Below are 16374 nucleotides of genomic sequence, written 5' to 3' on the forward strand. Positions count from 1 at the left end.
CGTTTAAGCTTAGTCTGTGGTACTTGGGTTAAGTTTGACCTTTAGTGCTTAAATTAATTTCGTTTGTGTTGGCCGTGATCCTTGATATTTGATGGCCTGGATAGCTTGTTCCGTTTGATACACGAGAAATATTGTACATGGTTTTTGGGTAATCAATGCCATCCAGATATCAGCATGGCGTTTCATGAGGTTTGGTGTTAGATCAACTGGAACGGGAAACATCAAGAAAAGAAATAAAATACAATACTGCGAAAATGAAAGATTGTCCGAGTACTTGATTACAAGCATAGCAGAGACAATAGCGTATAATAAGACAATATTTGAGTAATGAGTAATTGGAGCAATCAAGATTACATAAAAGAGTTCTTAAATCAAATATGTATCCTTTGAGGTTTGTTGCAAGCAAATGTGTAGATATTAAACAACTATTATTTCAAAATACCTGCTTAATGGCAAGAACCTAACAATTTGTACTTCTTCTTCTTCTTTGGCTCAACAACCGATGTCGGTCAAGGCCTGCCTGTACCCACTTGAGGGCTTGGCTTTCAGTGACTAATTGATTCCCCCCATAGCAGGATAGTCAGTCCTACGTATGGCGGCGCGGTTTATTTGGGGATTGAACCCATGACGGGCATGTTGTTAAGTCGTACGAGTTGACGACTGTACTACGAGACCGGCTCAATTTGTACATTTATTTTTAATTATAATAATCAAAAGGTATGCTTAATGTCCCATGGTGTCTACCATAGGCCAACCGGTATTAACATGTTCATCTGGGCTTGCTGGATATGTTATCAATTTAATCACATGATGATTTCAGAAACACTCAATTCTTTTAAGATTTTTTTCATTCACCTTTATGTTTTTTTAAACCACGAAAACTCGTGGAAGAACAACTTGTACTAACGACTTGTAAGTCAGATTACGACTTTGAATGAAAAAACCATCTAAACATTCATTTTTTTCGTTATTTTTTTTCATTAATTCAACATTCATTTTTTCACAAACTACCCAGTACGACATTGACCTGCGATAACTGTGACTTAACGTTCGGTAAAAGTGTGTAGGAGGGAGAGCAAATCTTCGTGGTGTGCAAAATGTGCGTAAAAGGAAGGTTTATGTTGGCTCCCGACTTTGTCTTGCAGACGCAAGCAAAATGCTCTATCGGGTAGTGTGATGGATTTTACCCTTCTAACTCACGATGGGCCGTTAGGCCGGTAATGGAACGCGTGTTACGGGAAGGTCCGGGCACAGGCGTCTGGTGAAAACGAAAATCGTACGATCGTTGTCAGTCGGCGAGTCGACGAGATCATGCAGACCACCACAAAAACAGAAACACGCAGTAGAAAGGGAACCATTGTCGTGGAAAGTCGCGATTGGATACCGACACCCGGGACAGGCGTGCTTCTGGTGGTGTGTTTTAATTGCCCCGTTAGGCCGATCATAACGCCGATATAAAGAGTGAAGGTTAAGACTGTTGTGTGTGCTTATAAATGTTGAAGGTTTTTTTTTTGGGAAACATACATGCGATGTGTATCAAATACGATATGGAAAATTGTGGCCTATATAAGCCGATAAGCATAATCCACGCGAAAGGTATTTGACCGATAACCGTTAGCAAGATAAGTGTGCCTAATATTGCTGGCCGGGTAATAGCCAAGAATATCCAAGCCATCGAGGCTTTTTGGAGTTTGTTTCTTCCTTTTTTCGCCTACAATTCATCTATGGTGAGTGCAGTGCTTTCATCAAGCGCGAAACAGATGTGCAAGATGTGTGGGGAGGAAGCGTGCATTTGATGTTCTATTTTTGGTACTCAAACAGTGACCGATCGCGCTGGACGTCCACATAACATCTGATTGGGTTCGACAACGTGTATAAACAATCGTCGTAACATAGCTAATCGACAGTGTAATAATTGTGTCCGGAGTGGACTGGGGGGCACGGGTAACATCTGGGATTGGTGCTGGTTGCTAGCTGAATGGAGGAGTCAGCACAGCTCACCAGCAATGATTTACGATGGAGCGTGTGAACAAAATATATCACTCATCCAGGAACTTTATGTTCAAATACATCATAGCGGTAAGTTTTGTTTTCAGCTGTACAATAATTCCATAAACTTGTGAGACCTTTTTTTGCAACAATTCGACGGTAGCTTCTATGGACAGGGTTCAATTTTGTGGTTTTCTGTAAGGCATTCAGCAACTACCATCACGATGTGGAGTACTACTATCTCAGCCGAATACTTGGGGTCAGTAGCGATGTAGCGAACAATACGACGATACTCAACTGTCCGTATAACAAAATATATTTTTTGAACTCCTCAGAACGGGCTATGTGTTTCGCGTGGAACCGCTCCGGTACTTAACGTGACTATGGCCCTAATAACACTGCCCACGTGCAAGACATTTAATTTGCTTCTGCACAAACTGTTTGGCCGATGCTCTACCCGACTATTGGTTCACTATCTCGAGAAGACGAAGGTTCTGCATCTGATATTGGGATGTAGTTTGCTGATCGTTGCGAGTAAGTTAAACAGTAACAGTTATTGTATTGATTTTGGTACACGCATCTACATTCTACTTTCAACATATTATTATAAGTTGTACATAGTGTGGCACATTTTGTGAACATCGTCAACTTTATTGACAATTACGACGAACGCTATCGGGAAATAAATTGGGCAAATGGACCAGATGACGTAAGATTCCTCTACCGTTGCGGTAGACAATTTTAGCAGTGAGAATGATTTATTTATTGATTTTCCCGCGTTGAACGTTTAGAACGTCCTTCGGTTGCTGTTTGCTACACCGACTGGGTTTTCGGGCTGCATCATGCTGCTTACGCTGGCGGCAATGGCGTACCTAGCTCGTCGATCGATGCGCGATCGTTTCTACAACAGCTTCTTCACCTCACACCATCTGTTTCTCGTATTTTACGGGATGATGTTCTACCATCCGCTAAGGTTAGTACATGGAGGAAGTAAAATATGCTAAACGACGCTATTGATCGATTGTAACCATATTTCAGTAACATCATCAAGCATCAAACAAATGTCGACAAGCATAAGATCATGTGTGATCTAGTCGATAACGTAACGCTTCACAGCAACGAAGACTTGCTGGTACTGTGCGAGGAACCGCCCCAATTTTCGGCCGGTACAAAACGTGCATGGATTTGGCCGTTGGTGGGCTTAGCGATCTATCTAGCCGATATCTCCTTTCGCTACCTTACATCTCATTCGGAGCGCTACCGTGTTACAACGGTGCAGACGTACGCAATGGCAGGACATGCAATACACCTTCGGTTACAGTTTTGTCGCAAGGCAATGGTCAAAATCCTTCCCGGCCAGTACGTACTGCTGCAGTGTCCAGCAATTTCCACCCTCGAATGGCATCCATTTACGATAACGGAGGTAAGTGTTAGGGGGAAAGTGTTCCAAGAGCTATATTCATGATCCCAATCCTTTTTAAGCTTCCCATTGAGGGACGTAATGATATTACGCTCACGATCAAGGTGCGAGGAGACTGGACGGAGGAGCTATACGATCGGATCGTGCAGAGGGAACAGTGCAAGCGCAATCTTGGTGGTGTTGACCCGTACCGAAGGATCGAGTTCTTGTTGGATGGACCGTACCCGTCCGTCATGAGCAATATGCTCGATTGCAAGAGAATTTTATTTGTCGGTGCTGGTGTTGGCATTACACCTTTTGTAACGATCATGCGATTGCTGTTGTAAGTAGTAGTGTTAAATGACAGTAGGTGTTAAAAAAAATTATTGCTATTTATGCTTTTTCAGAAGCTCAAATGTCGATCAACCGGCCAGGGTGCATCTGGTTTGGATTGCACGTAATTTGGAAACGTTTCTGTGGTTTTCAGACGAGATCGCACGTTTACAGGAGAAGGTGAGCGAGATTCCTTGGAGAGGTTTTTATTTTATTTAACACAAACCACCAATTTTAGTTCTGGAGCCAAAACAAACCGGACCGCTTCTGGGTGAAGCTGTACTGGACGCAAAACTACGACGAACATCTGCTGGCGGAATGTTTTGGCGACATGCCTTCGATCAAATCGCGCATGCACCGGGGACGCCCGAACTGGAACGATGTGTTTATCGATCTGGTCACACTCTATCCCAAGTATGGTTTTGCGTGGCATAAATTTTGGCAAATCACAGTAATCGAATGTCGTTTTCGTTTGCAGAAAATCGGTGTCCGTTTTTAGCTGCGGACCAAAGGAACTGACGAAGGAAATTCGTCTCAAGTGCAAGGAGTACAGCAAGCATGGCTGTAAGCTAAGCTACTTCCACGAAGGGTTCGGATAATGCCATCCTGGATGTGTGATCATATGAGTGTGTAGTATACTAATTTGAACTCTTATACCTAACACACAAATACGAAACTCTTTCTACGCTACATGTCATCTGTGGTTGTGTGTTTTACCAGTGAAAGTACTCAGCAGAACATTGCAATGCTGCCATGAAAAGAAATAAAAATAGATTTGTCTACGTCATTTGGTTGTGTTCTGTTCTACCGAGCCGGGCTATTGAGAAAGCTTCCGGCTCAGTCGCCACTCAGTGTTTTCAAGGATGTTGACGCTTAAGTATCTCTCCATAAGACCGTACTTCGAGACGGCCCAGGAAGCAATCGAATGGGATAAGGTGGGAACTGTAGACTGTAAGCTCTTTCTGTGGACATAATTTATCCTGCCAGCGTGTATCTTTCCATCTCGTGTAGCTCCAAAAAATGATTGCAACTGTGAAACAATTTCACGACGATTTCGATCGCATCGTACTGCACAAGGACATCTACCGTACCTTCTATTACTACTACCTGCAAGAGATTCGCTTTCGCATTATTGATATTTTGATGAACTTTGCCATAATCGAGTGGTGTGAACCGAAGCCAGCAATCGTCGCTACCGATCCGTATGGTTTTCCGATGCCCGAACCGGCAAAGAAGAGCAAACGGCGAAAGGACGACGAACCGGCAGAAATCCCAGACTATACGATACGCGTGAAGTGCTACAAGGAGAAGTTTCCGTTGGTTTGCTGTGACGATCAGTTCCGTACATTGGCCGCACTGCGACTGCACTACTACGCGGTACACGACAAGACGTACCTCTTGCCTGCCACCAGGTGTGAGGTAAGTTGAAGCCGCGAAGAAGAGCGAAGTTTGCGCGTGGGTTGATATTAATGAGGCTGTTTAATGTGCAATGTGGCTTTATGTAACGTACAGATGAAAGCGGCTATGTTGCGGATGCTTGTTTTTCGCGGACAGCTGGACGAATGGATCGCATCGGGTATTGCGTCCAATAATGGTTTGTGCTTTTATTTGACGAAACTGTTGCGCAGAATCATCTCTATTATACGGTATTAGGATTCTGGACAAGTTAAAGAAACCCGCACAGCATAAGAGGATATTCATTGTTTATTCAATTAAAAATCTGTGCTCGATAGGATTAACAATATACGTATAATAAAATAGTTAAAACTCTAACGTATGATCCAACCGTCTCAATATTCGCCGCAAATTCAGCAAAAGCTCACAGCTCGAAACGGAACCTCCCAGTATGTAGTCTTGCAGGTGTCGCTCGAAGAATGAAATTTTTGTCAGAGACATTTTCAGCTATTGAAAGAAAGGACAAAAAGCAAAGTATAGAATTTATGCAACACCTATCGAACAATAAGTGCGTGTGTGTGAGTAGGAGTTTTACCTCACACATGGAAGCAGACTGGAGAACTTTCTTATTGTGAGCTGCCTCGTAGTGTTGTTTGAAGGCATCTTTATCATGGTACATTACCTAAAATAGGAACAAGCGATATTTTTAGCTATCGGTTTGCTCTTCTCTCAACAATCCTATCCCTTCCCACAGCGTACCCCACAGCAGTCAATTTCCTTCTCCTCGGCGACGTCTTTCGGTAAGGTGGTAAATTTTTTCATCAACTGTATCACCTCATCCCGTAAATAAGTCAGGTGATACATGAACAGCGTGCGGTAGAGCTCTTTGTGCAGCACAATGTCGTCGTACTCGGTGAGGAAGTTGCGCGTTTCCTTTACCAGCTGCTCCAACTGATCCGTCGAACACGAGAACGAAACATTCCGATTAAAAGCGTCCCGCGTCACGGAACCGAGATGTTCGAACGCTCTTGTTCTATGCTTACCTGATCCCAGGGGGTTGTGTCCGGTTTGTCCGCCTTCATGCTTACTGTTTGAAACTTGCGTTAGTATGCACACCACTAAACACGTGCCGAGCGATGATTGTCGATGTACCGAGGGAAAGTGACTACGCTACTGAACTGTATGTTCGCGCTGCTGCTGCTGCTGCGGCTACTGATGTGAGGATCAAGGATCGCACACGAAAGCTATATTCCCACCTCCCCTCTTCTGATGCCGAGTGTTTATTTCTCCTTCGTTTGCAACCCTGTTGTCTAGATTTTATTGTTAGAAGCTGAACTTGGGAACGTGGCCAAATCTGAGCTCAGGCAACCAGCCTGAAAGGTCGTTGGCGCCAAAGTTAGACAGTACTGTTTTCCTACTAAGAGCAAACAATCTCAAAACGACAAGTGAAAATGAATGGTTTGTTAATTTCGCTGCTTTTATATACAATTAAGTCAACGTAAGTTTGATCGGTGAAAATGGCTGCCTGTAGATGATATCCCAGCGTGCAAGGTCCTCCCGTTCATAGGTTAGCGCCAGTTTTGGCGGAAAATCCGAACGGCTGGGCCAGTGCGTGCAGCCTTCAGTGCTGCATGCCTTCAACGTACCGTCCACACGATCGGTATGTCCTTTGCAGGAATGTTACCGCATTGCCGGGCCGTTTGCTGTGCATCGTTCGCTGCGACAAGATTCGTGAAGCTCGTGTGCACGCCACGCCTCGCGATGATGATGAATAATGATGGCTAGGATGGCGAAGATGGCTCGTGCACGGCGCAGCTGCAATCCTCGTCAGGTCTCGTAAAGCACGAGCAGCTCGAATACACACACGCCCGTAGTTACACACAAGACTACTGTGCCGCACTAAGCTTATGAGGTGTACTGAACTGCTGGTAAGCATCATTTAGTGCTAAACATTCACCAGCGGAGGTGCCCAGTCCTAGCAAGGGGAAGCAACACTGCCATAAAGGAGAAGCTTCGAAACGCATTTCGTGTACAGTTGATTGTGTGATTTTAATCCCAAAAAAGAAAGATTATGGCAGAAGAAAACAAAAATGGAGCAGCACCGGCAACGGAAGTGGAACCGCAAGATGCGCCCGAAGAGCAAAAGGCTGCGTCCGAGGAGGCAGCACCACCATCTGATGTTGAATCGGAACCAGAGCAAGAGCCTCAAATTTCAACTTTCGAACGGGTAAGCATTCATCCAAGGGTGGAAAAATAAAGTATAGAAGGAGAGATTTATGATAAAAGACATTTGATTTCGCTTGCACAAATAGTTGAAACTATTCCTGGCGGAAACGAACAAGTTCCTGTTAATGTACGACGATCTGGTGGAGAACAAGGACAAGCACAAGAGCGTCTTCCTGTGTGCGGTGAACGAGCTGCGCGAGCGGCTGGTAACGTTGCTCCAACGGTACATCCTGCACACGATGGTCAAGGAGGATTTCCTGTACAAGCACATTGTGTGCTGCGGCGGAGAGGTAAGACACCAGAGCAAGAATGCTGGAGGTTCTGTAGAAATGTTTGTCTAATTTCCGTTTTCTTTATTCCCTGAAAATTTAGGATGCGGAGGCAATTAATACGGAAGAATTCGAAGAGCACTATCAAGAAGTTCACAGCGAGGCAGACAAGGCTATTTCCTTGCCAGAGGTAATACGAACGTTTTATATATTTTTTATTTTTCCGTTCCGATTGCTTACGTCTTTACGTTTTCTTATTTGCTTTCTTCGCGACAGCTTGACGAGATTCGTGCGTACTCGGCCGAAGTCAAGACGTACATCGAGCTAGGCAAAGCGATGAACAACGATCTGATCTTCTCCCTGAAGCGACTACTGCGAAAGAGCAATTCCGTGCTGGCGGGACATCTGGGATAAGATGAGCCCTAGTCATCGACTGAGGGGTTTTAGGGACTCTTCAAACACCACTCAACACAAAAACACTCAACTAGCTCTTAAGCAACAGTAAAATACAAATCTACACTAACCCAGGCCATCAGTACTAATTCCCGCCATTCTGCCAGCAGGATGACGATCAGTTTACATCATTAACTTGTCATGTGCTTAACGCCAAAATGGATAAAATAAATGTTACCCCTGAAACAAACGTTGAGCCTTTCTTATTTATTTGTTTGGCTGCCGATACATGATGACTACTTACTACGAATTGAAGCGCACTAGAACTATATAGCCAGCAAGAACGATCGTAGGAATTCTTTAAATAGCTAATGTTGAATAACTTACTGTTCGCCCCGTGCATGTCAACTTTCCCGGAAATGGCCATGAGGAAATCACTTTCAATCTCACTTCCTAATCGAACGGTTCGATAGTCCTTGACGGTGTTACACCATGGTTTCTGCTCCGACCTGTGTTCGCAAACGTACGCTGGACTTTAGCTGCAAGTATCGCAACGTAAGTACGCGCAGGAACTTACCAAGGTATTCCTTGCTATACAGCGTTAACAATTTATTTTTATTCATGCAGTTAGACAAATTTTCCACCGATGTGGAACATTTCCTGGAAACGTACGATCAAACAGTGCAACACTCGCTGGCATACCACCGAAGCTTTCGGCGCCATCTGAAGCAACTGTACGAATGCGTGGTGGAGTTGTTACAAAAATTCCAGCACATTCAATCCAGCGGTACCAAAGGGCAGCTGTACATGGAGAAGTATTGCTGTGGCGTAAGTGTGCTAGTAAAACGTGTTTATCTTTGATCGGTGTGGCACAATAGTGATTAATGATGGAAATTGAACTACTTGTTTTGCCAGGTTTTGTTTGATGACTGCGAGGAACTTAAAAGGCACTACTTTGAGTTTCATAACTTTGCCCGACTCATTCATCCCAGCATAGTGGAGGTACTGCAATTATTGATCGCCAATTTGAGTTGATTCATTGAATGGAAAGCATTTTCAATTTTTATCCTAATTTGTCCCGCAGCTCCGGTCAGGGCATGGTAAGCTGCAGTTCTTCCATCGCCGTGTGCAGGAGTACACATTCTACGGTACCGAATTTACTGCCGTTTTGCTGATGAACTTGAAAAAGATAGCCAACAACTTGTACGCCACGTTGGAGCGTGGCCCAAAGTGGTAGAATGGGATTTGCTTTTGTTCCTGCTCGTGGGTAAAACAACGGCAAAGAACTAGGGTGTCGTTCTTATTTTTAGTGCATAGAATAAATAAACTCGTGACGTTACAAAGGATTTGCGCAGCTCTTTTCCGCGTGCGGAGGTATTGGTGGTCTTTGGGCGAAAGAAAGTACAGATGAAGCTGCCGGTTTAGCTTGCTCCCCCTGGACAGGAGCTCAGTTCCTACTGGTGGTTAGGGAAGTTAAGGTGTGTCCTTCGAATCGATACTCTGCCTAGCTCATGGGTGTTCCAACGACGGTGTATATTCATACCAATATCTACAACTACAGCAATAAATACAAAAATGTATGTAAAGCTGAGGCAAACGAGGTAGATAGACCCTGTGTGCTCTGATTATTGAAAATGAGATATCGTTTCAGCTCGATCGCTTCCAAAATGACGTGAAAACGTTCTTGAAAGAGTATGACCGAATTGTGCTGCACAAAGATCTTTACAAGCTGGTGTTTAAAAGTTACTTGCGCGAGATACGCTCGAAGGTGAAGATACTGTTGCAAAAGTTCGACGCAACACCGCTAGATGATGGTAGTACACGACCGGAAAAGGAAATGATGTGCTGTGGAGTAAGCATTTGAAGAGTGCGCTACATTTGAATGTGCATACAGCTTTAACGGGTCCCTGTTTTTCCCCCCCAACAGTTGTGTTTCACCAGTAATGAGCAGTTCCGCAGGCATTACAAAACAGTTCACAACGAGGCGTTTCTCGTATATCCAAACATGCTGGAGGTGAGTTTAGAGACCCGTAAAAGGTACAAATGATTGTATTTTTTTTTCTTCATTTCTACCCATTAGCTGAAGTCCGCCTTCGCCAAGTTGGACCATATGAGGCATCGATTGGACGAGTATACGCGATTTGGCAAAGAGTACACATGCACCATGCTGGTGGACTTGAAGAGAGTGGCGAAACGTATCTCTTGTACCTTGAAGTTCTAAAATAAAACCAAACACATCGAACAGTCACAAAACGAATCGAACACCCTTCGCGATCCACCGCGCGCTCTGCAACAACCCTGAGATCATGATCATGTTTTACACCAAAGGCGCGCGCGCGCGCGCTCTCGAACGGAACTGCTCACATGGTAAAGGCCCTTCTGCGTGTAGGATCTACCCTCACCCCTTTAGGCTCTGGTTTCCTTCCGGCTTTGTGTTCGGCTTTTCCGATTCGGTTCTAGGGACAGGGGGTGATTTCCGTCCGGTGGGGTTTGTCGGGCGCTGGGCGGATGCGTTTTGTGATGAGCGAGAAAATTTTCTTGGTAAACCATTTTACGCGTTGTAGATCAGTACAGCACCAGCTTCCGTTTGAGTACTGCATAGCAGCAGTTGGTGGCGCAGATAAGCAAAACTGGTTCGAATTGCGTGTTTGCACAGTATCAGGGTGTTGAGTTTGTTTCATTTCTGAAACACAAGCGTTTTACGCAAATATTATCGTACATAAACCCCCTTTTTGATAGGTGCCACGCTAGCGAACCATCTAACAATAAAGAAATATGGATCAGATTGTGAAAACCCGCGATGTAAGTAGCCCGTTCCACAGGGAAGAAACAACGTGAAAGATGGAAACTTACTTCTACGAGGCGGCTTTTTGTTTAAAATTTAGGTGGAAAAGTTTGTATCGGAAACGAAGTACTTCCTGGACGAGTTTGATTCCATCATTAGCCACTGGGACCTGTCGGGTAACTTCTTTCTGCACTATCTGATTGAAATCCACGAGAACGTGACACAGCTGCTGTCCAGGTTTACTACCCTTTCCCTCGAGGGTGTCGGTGACCGGAAGAGCAAACCCTTCTTCAATCTGAAATGCTGTGAGGTAAGTATTTGCGAGAGGAGATGATGTGATGGGAAGCAAACGCCTGAAGAGTGTGCATTTGACATGAACTTGATAATGATAAACGATCGCTCGGTGGGTGGATGAGGTGAGACGAGAAATAAAAGTACTAAAAATAGCAATGGCTTTAATGACGAGCTATCAATGACGATGGTGGTAGCCAATAACAAGTTTGCCGATCGAGGCACAATGTCAGCTTACCATGCATACCACCGCGCAGTGATCGATTTCCGATTTAATTTTAACCATCCGCCTGTGAGGCACCACGAGCGAATGTAAAATGGTCAATTGGTTTCGATAACGTGTTTGTTTGTTTTTGCAGCTTGAATTTCAAACCGTGAAAGATCTGCGGCTGCATCATCACTCTTGCCGGCATAAGAAGTCGCATTTCGAAGAAACGGATAACTGTGAGGTAAGGACAGTTTGGCGTAAAGCAACTAGAAGCATTATAAAATTGAAACAATATATTTCAACATTTTACTTAGCTGAAATCTGCCCTGCTTAAACTGGCATTTTTCAACCGGAGGGTCAACGAGTACGTACAGTACGGTACGATCGCCGATCGCTATCTTTGTTTGTATCTGAAGAAGATCCTGAAAAAGATCATCATCACGCTGGATACGTTCAATCTGTAAGAAGGATAACGTACGCCAGTGAGCAACCGAGGAGTGCACCGACATTTGTGTAGCCTTTAAGAAAATGTGTGTTTAAATGTGTAATTTAATTATTTGATAAGTCAATGTTATTACTTAGCGATCAACACAATCCACCAAACAGGGGTAACGGTAAGAATGGTGTATGCTGTACATGTTAGACGACATGTTTACATGTTTCGAATAAATAAAACGATTTAAAACTAATTGATGCGCAGTGTTTCTGTTGCGATCACGCGTGCACACGATAGGCACACGAGCCCGCGTCCTTGCACGAGTTCGGTTGGTAACAAAGGTCTATTTACCGTGTAAATAGTATATGGTTCTATTTTCGGATTTTTTCCGAATTTGAAAGCAAACGAGTAGGGAGGGAAGGTGAGGTGTAAGAAATGTAGGAAGTAATGCTCAACATCTAGTGAAAGCTCGATCTCGCCTTCAGTCGAAGGACGGCAAGCGATCGAGTGACAGGATGATTCTAGAGGACACGATCAAGTTCCGCAAGTGTGCTAAAACGCCCGAAGATGTAGCACAATGGCGTTTGGTGAGTGTTTCTGTGCCTTTTTTTTGGGCTAGTGGTTGTTCCGTATATAATTGTGAAACCTTTTGCGTGAACTTTTAGACATACAACTTTATCATTGAAACAAAATACTTTCTCGAGCGGTACGATAGCATCGTCGAAACGTGGGATCTATGCGATAAGCAATTTATGATGAATCTGTGGAGCATAGAAGAGCTGCTGACGAACCTACTATACAAGTACACCACCGTGTCAACGGACTATATCCGGCATCCCCGGTTGCCGAAGGTGGAAATCAAATGTTGTGATGTAAGTGTAGCTTACGGTAAAGCTTTGCATATTCTGTATCTCATAACAAGCATGACTTTATTTACAGCATTTGTTTGAAAGCTCAAAAGATCTCAACAAGCATTATTACACCGTGCATCACACACCTGGCCGGGTGAACGATGTTCGGTTCTGTGAAGTGAGTGAAACGAGGAATCTAAAGATTTTTATGATAAATGTGTAACATTATTCTCCGCTTTCTTATTTCTTCCTCAAACGCAGATGAAGGCTGGACTGTTAAAATTAGACCTCTATAGGAATAGTTTGAAGTACTACCTGGAGTTTGGAACCTGGTGCGATCATGTTCTGTGTTTATATTTGAAGAAAATTTACCGGAAAGTGAACGTGACGATGGATCCATTTCGGGAAGCACCTCTTGTAGTACCAGGAAAGGAACCTACACCCCCGCCAGAACAAGAATCGGAAGTGGAAGAGGATGAAGTTTAATTGGGAGATGTTATCAATAAAAACAATTCTCCATTATAATTTAAAATCACAAAACAATCTATTTTTTCCAGAAATGATTATAAAACGTAACAGGAAAAATATAGGAGCTACCACGTCATTTTTACTACCTGTCAATTACATACATTTTATCTGAACCTATCCCTGAAATAGTAATGCTTTGCAATGTGTTGTGTTTACTCTGAAAATAAATTATTATAATTATAAATTAAAATTATAAATTAGAGAATAGCAAATTAGAACACATTCTGGTCTAAATTGGGTCCATGGTCAGTTCCTTGCCTAGGTAGGATCCGGATCAGTTTTTGCCCAGGTGGTACAGTCTTCATTATGCAGTTTTAGGATTAAGATGAGTTTGGGTTCACTTCCTTTGCTGTACATTAATGTTTGAGTAGTCCGGAGTGGAATCGTGAAACCCCTACAAACCCGCTTCTGAAAAACTCATTCCGACAACGGATTTGACTTAGCTCACTCTGGACGAGTCCGGTCGAGTCTGGCTAAATTTTTGCGTGACATTCTCCCTCACCCCACACGAAAAAGCTGGAGTCACGTCCGGAAAAGTGCATCTTACCTATCGCTACTGTACATACCTTATGGTTCGTTGTATCAGTTGCTACATCGCAATAGCGTTAGGCAGTACTGTAATCGCTCCAAACAATGTTTCTTGTTGTTGCAAACATATTTTTCTCTATCATAACTATCTTCATTCGATCATCTGCTCGCAACGCACTATATGGCAACGAGCCAGACAGCTGACGACTCAATGCTACACAGTTAACCCATCTATTTCTAAGTAATTTTCATCTAGTAATTGTGGGAAATACGATTAATTTTCCAACCCGAGTCGGAATCAGGTGTAAGCCAATCAAAAAAGATTTTGTTCCGTGGGTGCAACGAGTTTGGCTCAATCTGAATGAACAGTGCAAGAAAGCATAAGCGACTCTGCCCCATTAGTGTAGCGAGTTAGGGTCAGGTTTTGAAACTACTTTGGTTCGACCAGACTCTAACCAACGGGTTGCAATTGCTTATGCTTTCTTGTGCCTACTGCACCGACTTGTACGAACTACTCCGGGTTGCTAACGGATGGCTCTTACCCGGTGGGTTCGGATCGACCCGCACATCACCTGTTCAAACGACGCCGAACCATCATCCGAACCATCTTTACGCCGTGTTACAATGTCCCACGGCCGGGGCGATAGCAACGTCGTTCTCAAACACCTTCTTGATAACGCATGTGTCTGAAAGCAACATAACGTTTTTGATTTCATACGAGCGAAGCATCCTCCGGATCATCTTGAGCTGAGCAATGTGAAGCCAATAGGATGCAATAACCATCACATATTGAACAGCGACGGCTTGTCCAGCCAAGAAGGTGCACGGCACGCAGAAGGTGCAGGCCTCGTCAGAATCGGCACGGAATAAATACATTAATAAAAGCACCGCTAAAAGTTCAACGTCGGCTTCCCTCGATTCTCTCAGCGTCAAGAGCACCCGTAAATGAAGACTGTACATAAAAGGCCACCACCGCATCAGCTGATGCGATAGCGGAACATGTATGAGCAAGTGAGACGACGGAGCACAAACATGAAATGAAGGAGCCCTGGGGGACAATGAGTGAGAGGGAAGGTGGAGTGTATTTATTTTTTTGGCCATTTAATTTTGTCCACCAACACAGTCGCACACCAGCGCGAGCTTTTTGGCGGCCATCTTGCACCCTCAAAAACCGTCACAACGACTTACAAAAACAATCGCCAGCGAGGGAAAATCGCACCGATTTGGAGCGTCGGCGAGCTCCCGAAAACCGGGTTTTGCCGTGCGGGGCAGTGAAGTGAAATTGGTTTGACAACGCAGCGAAGAAAAACAACATCAAAACAATAACACACCGAGCGCACTTTCGATAGTAGCTAACGTAACAGTGATTTTAACACAAGAACCCATTAATAGCCGTACTATGAGATTTTTGGCCGGAGTTCGAGTGCCGCAGATCAATGGGAAAAGATTCAATTCGAGCTCAATGTTTGTGCCAGCCCACGAACCGGCACACGAGAGCGATTGTCGCCGGTTGGAAAAGTTCCTGGAAGACAAACCGCACATTCTCGTCCTGACCGGTGCTGGCATATCGACCGAATCGGGCATTCCCGACTACCGATCGGAGGGCGTAGGTTTGTATGCCCGCTCCAACCACAAACCAATACAGCATGGTGATTTCGTCAAATCGGAAGCCACCCGGAAACGCTACTGGGCCCGGAACTATGTCGGTTGGCCAAGGTTTTCCTCGATCGCACCTAACGTTACGCACTACACCCTGGCGCGCCTGGAGCGCGAGGGACGGATAAGCGGAATAGTGACGCAAAATGTGGACCGGCTGCACGGGAAGGCCGGTTCGAAGCAGGTGATCGAACTGCACGGCAGCGGATTCGATGTGATCTGCATCGGAAGTCAGGACGAGCGGGGCAAGGGCTGCAACTATCGTATCGATCGGCACGAGTTCCAGCACATTCTGGACCAGCTAAATCCGGCCATGGAGGATAACTCGACCTCGATGCGGCCGGACGGTGACGTGGAGCTTTCGATGGAGTACGTGCAGGGGTTCAAAATACCACCCTGTCCGCAGTGTGGCGGAAATCTGAAGCCGGAAATTGTGTTCTTCGGTGACAACGTACCGATGCCGCGGATCGAGAAAGTGGTACGAATGATCATCGAGTCGGACGGTGTGCTCGTGCTCGGCTCTAGCTTGACCGTCTTCTCGGGCTATCGGATAATACTGCAGGCGAAGGAACTCGGGCTGCCGGTGGCTATCGTCAACATAGGTGCAACGCGCGGTGACCCGAAAGCGGATCTTAAAATTTCGGCCCGATGCGGCGAAATAATGGCAAACCTGTTCAAGCCTGCCAGATAAGGTTGAAAAGAAGAGTTATTTGGCGGGCTATTTGGCGGACTTGACGCGAGAAAAACAGAAAACTGTTGTACATAAGGACGAGTCTTGGCTAGCTGCAGCCGTATTTAAAAGTTGTACCTAAACCTGTTTGTTACCTCATATTATTTTAATACATTGTTTTAAACACCCGACACATACTGTTTTCCTATTATTCTTTGTATTTTCACCCGAAATACGATCGATTTAAACCTTGTATGCCTGTTGAAATGCGGGTTACAATACTTATTATCTAAAGTATCTTAATTAAACGCAATCGTGCAACGAGCGCGGTTTGTTTACCTTTTTGTAATTAACATTAAACATGGTTCATACCAACCGCTGCCGGATGATCGTCTACAGTGGTCACTTTGCGGGAAA

The 16374-nt window shown here is 44.6% G+C and overlaps 9 protein-coding genes across 9 annotated transcripts; 8 read left to right on the forward strand and 1 right to left on the reverse strand.

Annotated features, from left to right (window-relative positions):
- The first annotated feature begins 1078 nt into the window (after nt 1-1078).
- On the forward strand, nt 1079-4508 carry LOC120952257 (NADPH oxidase 4-like). Its single transcript, XM_040371492.2, has 11 exons — nt 1079-1727; nt 1822-2079; nt 2153-2248; nt 2325-2523; nt 2601-2698; nt 2781-2962; nt 3028-3412; nt 3472-3731; nt 3796-3901; nt 3960-4135; nt 4200-4508. Exons 2-11 carry the CDS (start codon nt 2017-2019, stop codon nt 4318-4320), a joined length of 1686 nt encoding a protein of 561 aa, XP_040227426.2. The 5' UTR covers nt 1079-1727; nt 1822-2016; the 3' UTR covers nt 4321-4508.
- A 76-nt stretch (nt 4509-4584) lies between these two features.
- LOC120952258 (uncharacterized) lies at nt 4585-5601 on the forward strand. The gene is made up of 3 exons (XM_040371494.2): nt 4585-4656; nt 4733-5140; nt 5234-5601. The coding sequence occupies exons 1-3, from the start codon at nt 4585-4587 to the stop codon at nt 5372-5374; spliced, it is 621 nt and encodes a 206-aa protein (XP_040227428.1). The 3' UTR covers nt 5375-5601.
- LOC125906588 (uncharacterized) lies at nt 5541-6285 on the reverse strand. The gene is made up of 2 exons (XM_049606091.1): nt 5876-6285; nt 5541-5798 (listed from the first exon to the last, which is right to left on the reverse strand). Exons 1-2 carry the CDS (start codon nt 5978-5980, stop codon nt 5541-5543), a joined length of 363 nt encoding a protein of 120 aa, XP_049462048.1. The 5' UTR covers nt 5981-6285.
- Nucleotides 6286-6958: 673 nt separating this feature from the next.
- Nucleotides 6959-8248, forward strand: LOC120952259 (uncharacterized). Its single transcript, XM_040371495.2, has 4 exons — nt 6959-7343; nt 7429-7632; nt 7715-7801; nt 7888-8248. Exons 1-4 carry the CDS (start codon nt 7188-7190, stop codon nt 8023-8025), a joined length of 585 nt encoding a protein of 194 aa, XP_040227429.1. The 5' UTR covers nt 6959-7187; the 3' UTR covers nt 8026-8248.
- Nucleotides 8249-8376: 128 nt separating this feature from the next.
- LOC120953394 (uncharacterized) lies at nt 8377-9350 on the forward strand. The gene is made up of 4 exons (XM_040373279.2): nt 8377-8559; nt 8632-8832; nt 8920-9006; nt 9089-9350. The coding sequence occupies exons 1-4, from the start codon at nt 8497-8499 to the stop codon at nt 9239-9241; spliced, it is 504 nt and encodes a 167-aa protein (XP_040229213.1). The 5' UTR covers nt 8377-8496; the 3' UTR covers nt 9242-9350.
- A 75-nt stretch (nt 9351-9425) lies between these two features.
- LOC120953395 (uncharacterized) lies at nt 9426-10327 on the forward strand. Its single transcript, XM_040373281.2, has 4 exons — nt 9426-9581; nt 9656-9856; nt 9932-10018; nt 10085-10327. Exons 1-4 carry the CDS (start codon nt 9516-9518, stop codon nt 10223-10225), a joined length of 495 nt encoding a protein of 164 aa, XP_040229215.1. The 5' UTR covers nt 9426-9515; the 3' UTR covers nt 10226-10327.
- A 296-nt stretch (nt 10328-10623) lies between these two features.
- LOC120953396 (uncharacterized) lies at nt 10624-11933 on the forward strand. Its single transcript, XM_040373282.2, has 4 exons — nt 10624-10806; nt 10890-11099; nt 11440-11529; nt 11603-11933. Exons 1-4 carry the CDS (start codon nt 10780-10782, stop codon nt 11750-11752), a joined length of 477 nt encoding a protein of 158 aa, XP_040229216.1. The 5' UTR covers nt 10624-10779; the 3' UTR covers nt 11753-11933.
- A 244-nt stretch (nt 11934-12177) lies between these two features.
- On the forward strand, nt 12178-13229 carry LOC120950735 (uncharacterized). The gene is made up of 4 exons (XM_040368991.2): nt 12178-12311; nt 12390-12596; nt 12664-12753; nt 12837-13229. The coding sequence occupies exons 1-4, from the start codon at nt 12240-12242 to the stop codon at nt 13059-13061; spliced, it is 594 nt and encodes a 197-aa protein (XP_040224925.1). The 5' UTR covers nt 12178-12239; the 3' UTR covers nt 13062-13229.
- Nucleotides 13230-14841: 1612 nt separating this feature from the next.
- Nucleotides 14842-16148, forward strand: LOC120952523 (NAD-dependent protein deacylase Sirt4). Its single transcript, XM_040371903.2, has one exon. It carries the CDS (start codon nt 15031-15033, stop codon nt 15976-15978), a length of 948 nt encoding a protein of 315 aa, XP_040227837.2. The 5' UTR covers nt 14842-15030; the 3' UTR covers nt 15979-16148.
- The last annotated feature ends 226 nt before the right edge of the window (nt 16149-16374 follow it).

The sequence above is a fragment of the Anopheles coluzzii genome, chromosome 2, assembly GCF_943734685.1.
Source record: "Anopheles coluzzii chromosome 2, AcolN3, whole genome shotgun sequence".
Taxonomy (NCBI): domain Eukaryota; kingdom Metazoa; phylum Arthropoda; class Insecta; order Diptera; family Culicidae; genus Anopheles; species Anopheles coluzzii.

Excerpts from the sequence above, each read along its gene's own strand:
- LOC120952257 (XM_040371492.2), top strand. The coding sequence starts at position 2,017 with ATGGAGCGTGTGAACAAAATATATCACTCATCCAGGAACTTTATGTTC. Across the intron at positions 2,080-2,152 it reads TGTTCAAATACATCATAGCG|CTTCTATGGACAGGGTTCAA; the intron begins GTAAGTTTTGTT and ends ATTCGACGGTAG. Across the intron at positions 3,732-3,795 it reads ACGATCATGCGATTGCTGTT|AAGCTCAAATGTCGATCAAC; the intron begins GTAAGTAGTAGT and ends ATGCTTTTTCAG.
- LOC120952258 (XM_040371494.2), top strand. The coding sequence starts at position 4,585 with ATGTTGACGCTTAAGTATCTCTCCATAAGACCGTACTTCGAGACGGCC. Across the intron at positions 4,657-4,732 it reads AAGCAATCGAATGGGATAAG|CTCCAAAAAATGATTGCAAC; the intron begins GTGGGAACTGTA and ends CATCTCGTGTAG. Across the intron at positions 5,141-5,233 it reads TGCCTGCCACCAGGTGTGAG|ATGAAAGCGGCTATGTTGCG; the intron begins GTAAGTTGAAGC and ends TGTAACGTACAG.
- LOC125906588 (XM_049606091.1), bottom strand. The coding sequence starts at position 5,980 with ATGTATCACCTGACTTATTTACGGGATGAGGTGATACAGTTGATGAAA. Across the intron at positions 5,799-5,875 it reads AGGAAATTGACTGCTGTGGG|GTAATGTACCATGATAAAGA; the intron begins GTACGCTGTGGG and ends TTCCTATTTTAG.
- LOC120952259 (XM_040371495.2), top strand. The coding sequence starts at position 7,188 with ATGGCAGAAGAAAACAAAAATGGAGCAGCACCGGCAACGGAAGTGGAA. Across the intron at positions 7,633-7,714 it reads TTGTGTGCTGCGGCGGAGAG|GATGCGGAGGCAATTAATAC; the intron begins GTAAGACACCAG and ends CTGAAAATTTAG. Across the intron at positions 7,802-7,887 it reads AGGCTATTTCCTTGCCAGAG|CTTGACGAGATTCGTGCGTA; the intron begins GTAATACGAACG and ends TCTTCGCGACAG.
- LOC120953394 (XM_040373279.2), top strand. The coding sequence starts at position 8,497 with ATGGTTTCTGCTCCGACCTGTGTTCGCAAACGTACGCTGGACTTTAGC. Across the intron at positions 8,560-8,631 it reads TTAGCTGCAAGTATCGCAAC|TTAGACAAATTTTCCACCGA; the intron begins GTAAGTACGCGC and ends TTATTCATGCAG. Across the intron at positions 8,833-8,919 it reads TGGAGAAGTATTGCTGTGGC|GTTTTGTTTGATGACTGCGA; the intron begins GTAAGTGTGCTA and ends TTGTTTTGCCAG.
- LOC120953395 (XM_040373281.2), top strand. The coding sequence starts at position 9,516 with ATGGGTGTTCCAACGACGGTGTATATTCATACCAATATCTACAACTAC. Across the intron at positions 9,857-9,931 it reads AGGAAATGATGTGCTGTGGA|TTGTGTTTCACCAGTAATGA; the intron begins GTAAGCATTTGA and ends CCCCCCCAACAG. Across the intron at positions 10,019-10,084 it reads TATATCCAAACATGCTGGAG|CTGAAGTCCGCCTTCGCCAA; the intron begins GTGAGTTTAGAG and ends TCTACCCATTAG.
- LOC120953396 (XM_040373282.2), top strand. The coding sequence starts at position 10,780 with ATGGATCAGATTGTGAAAACCCGCGAT. Across the intron at positions 10,807-10,889 it reads AGATTGTGAAAACCCGCGAT|GTGGAAAAGTTTGTATCGGA; the intron begins GTAAGTAGCCCG and ends TTTAAAATTTAG. Across the intron at positions 11,530-11,602 it reads AAGAAACGGATAACTGTGAG|CTGAAATCTGCCCTGCTTAA; the intron begins GTAAGGACAGTT and ends CATTTTACTTAG.
- LOC120950735 (XM_040368991.2), top strand. The coding sequence starts at position 12,240 with ATGATTCTAGAGGACACGATCAAGTTCCGCAAGTGTGCTAAAACGCCC. Across the intron at positions 12,312-12,389 it reads ATGTAGCACAATGGCGTTTG|ACATACAACTTTATCATTGA; the intron begins GTGAGTGTTTCT and ends GTGAACTTTTAG. Across the intron at positions 12,597-12,663 it reads TGGAAATCAAATGTTGTGAT|CATTTGTTTGAAAGCTCAAA; the intron begins GTAAGTGTAGCT and ends CTTTATTTACAG.
- LOC120952523 (XM_040371903.2), top strand. The coding sequence starts at position 15,031 with ATGAGATTTTTGGCCGGAGTTCGAGTGCCGCAGATCAATGGGAAAAGA.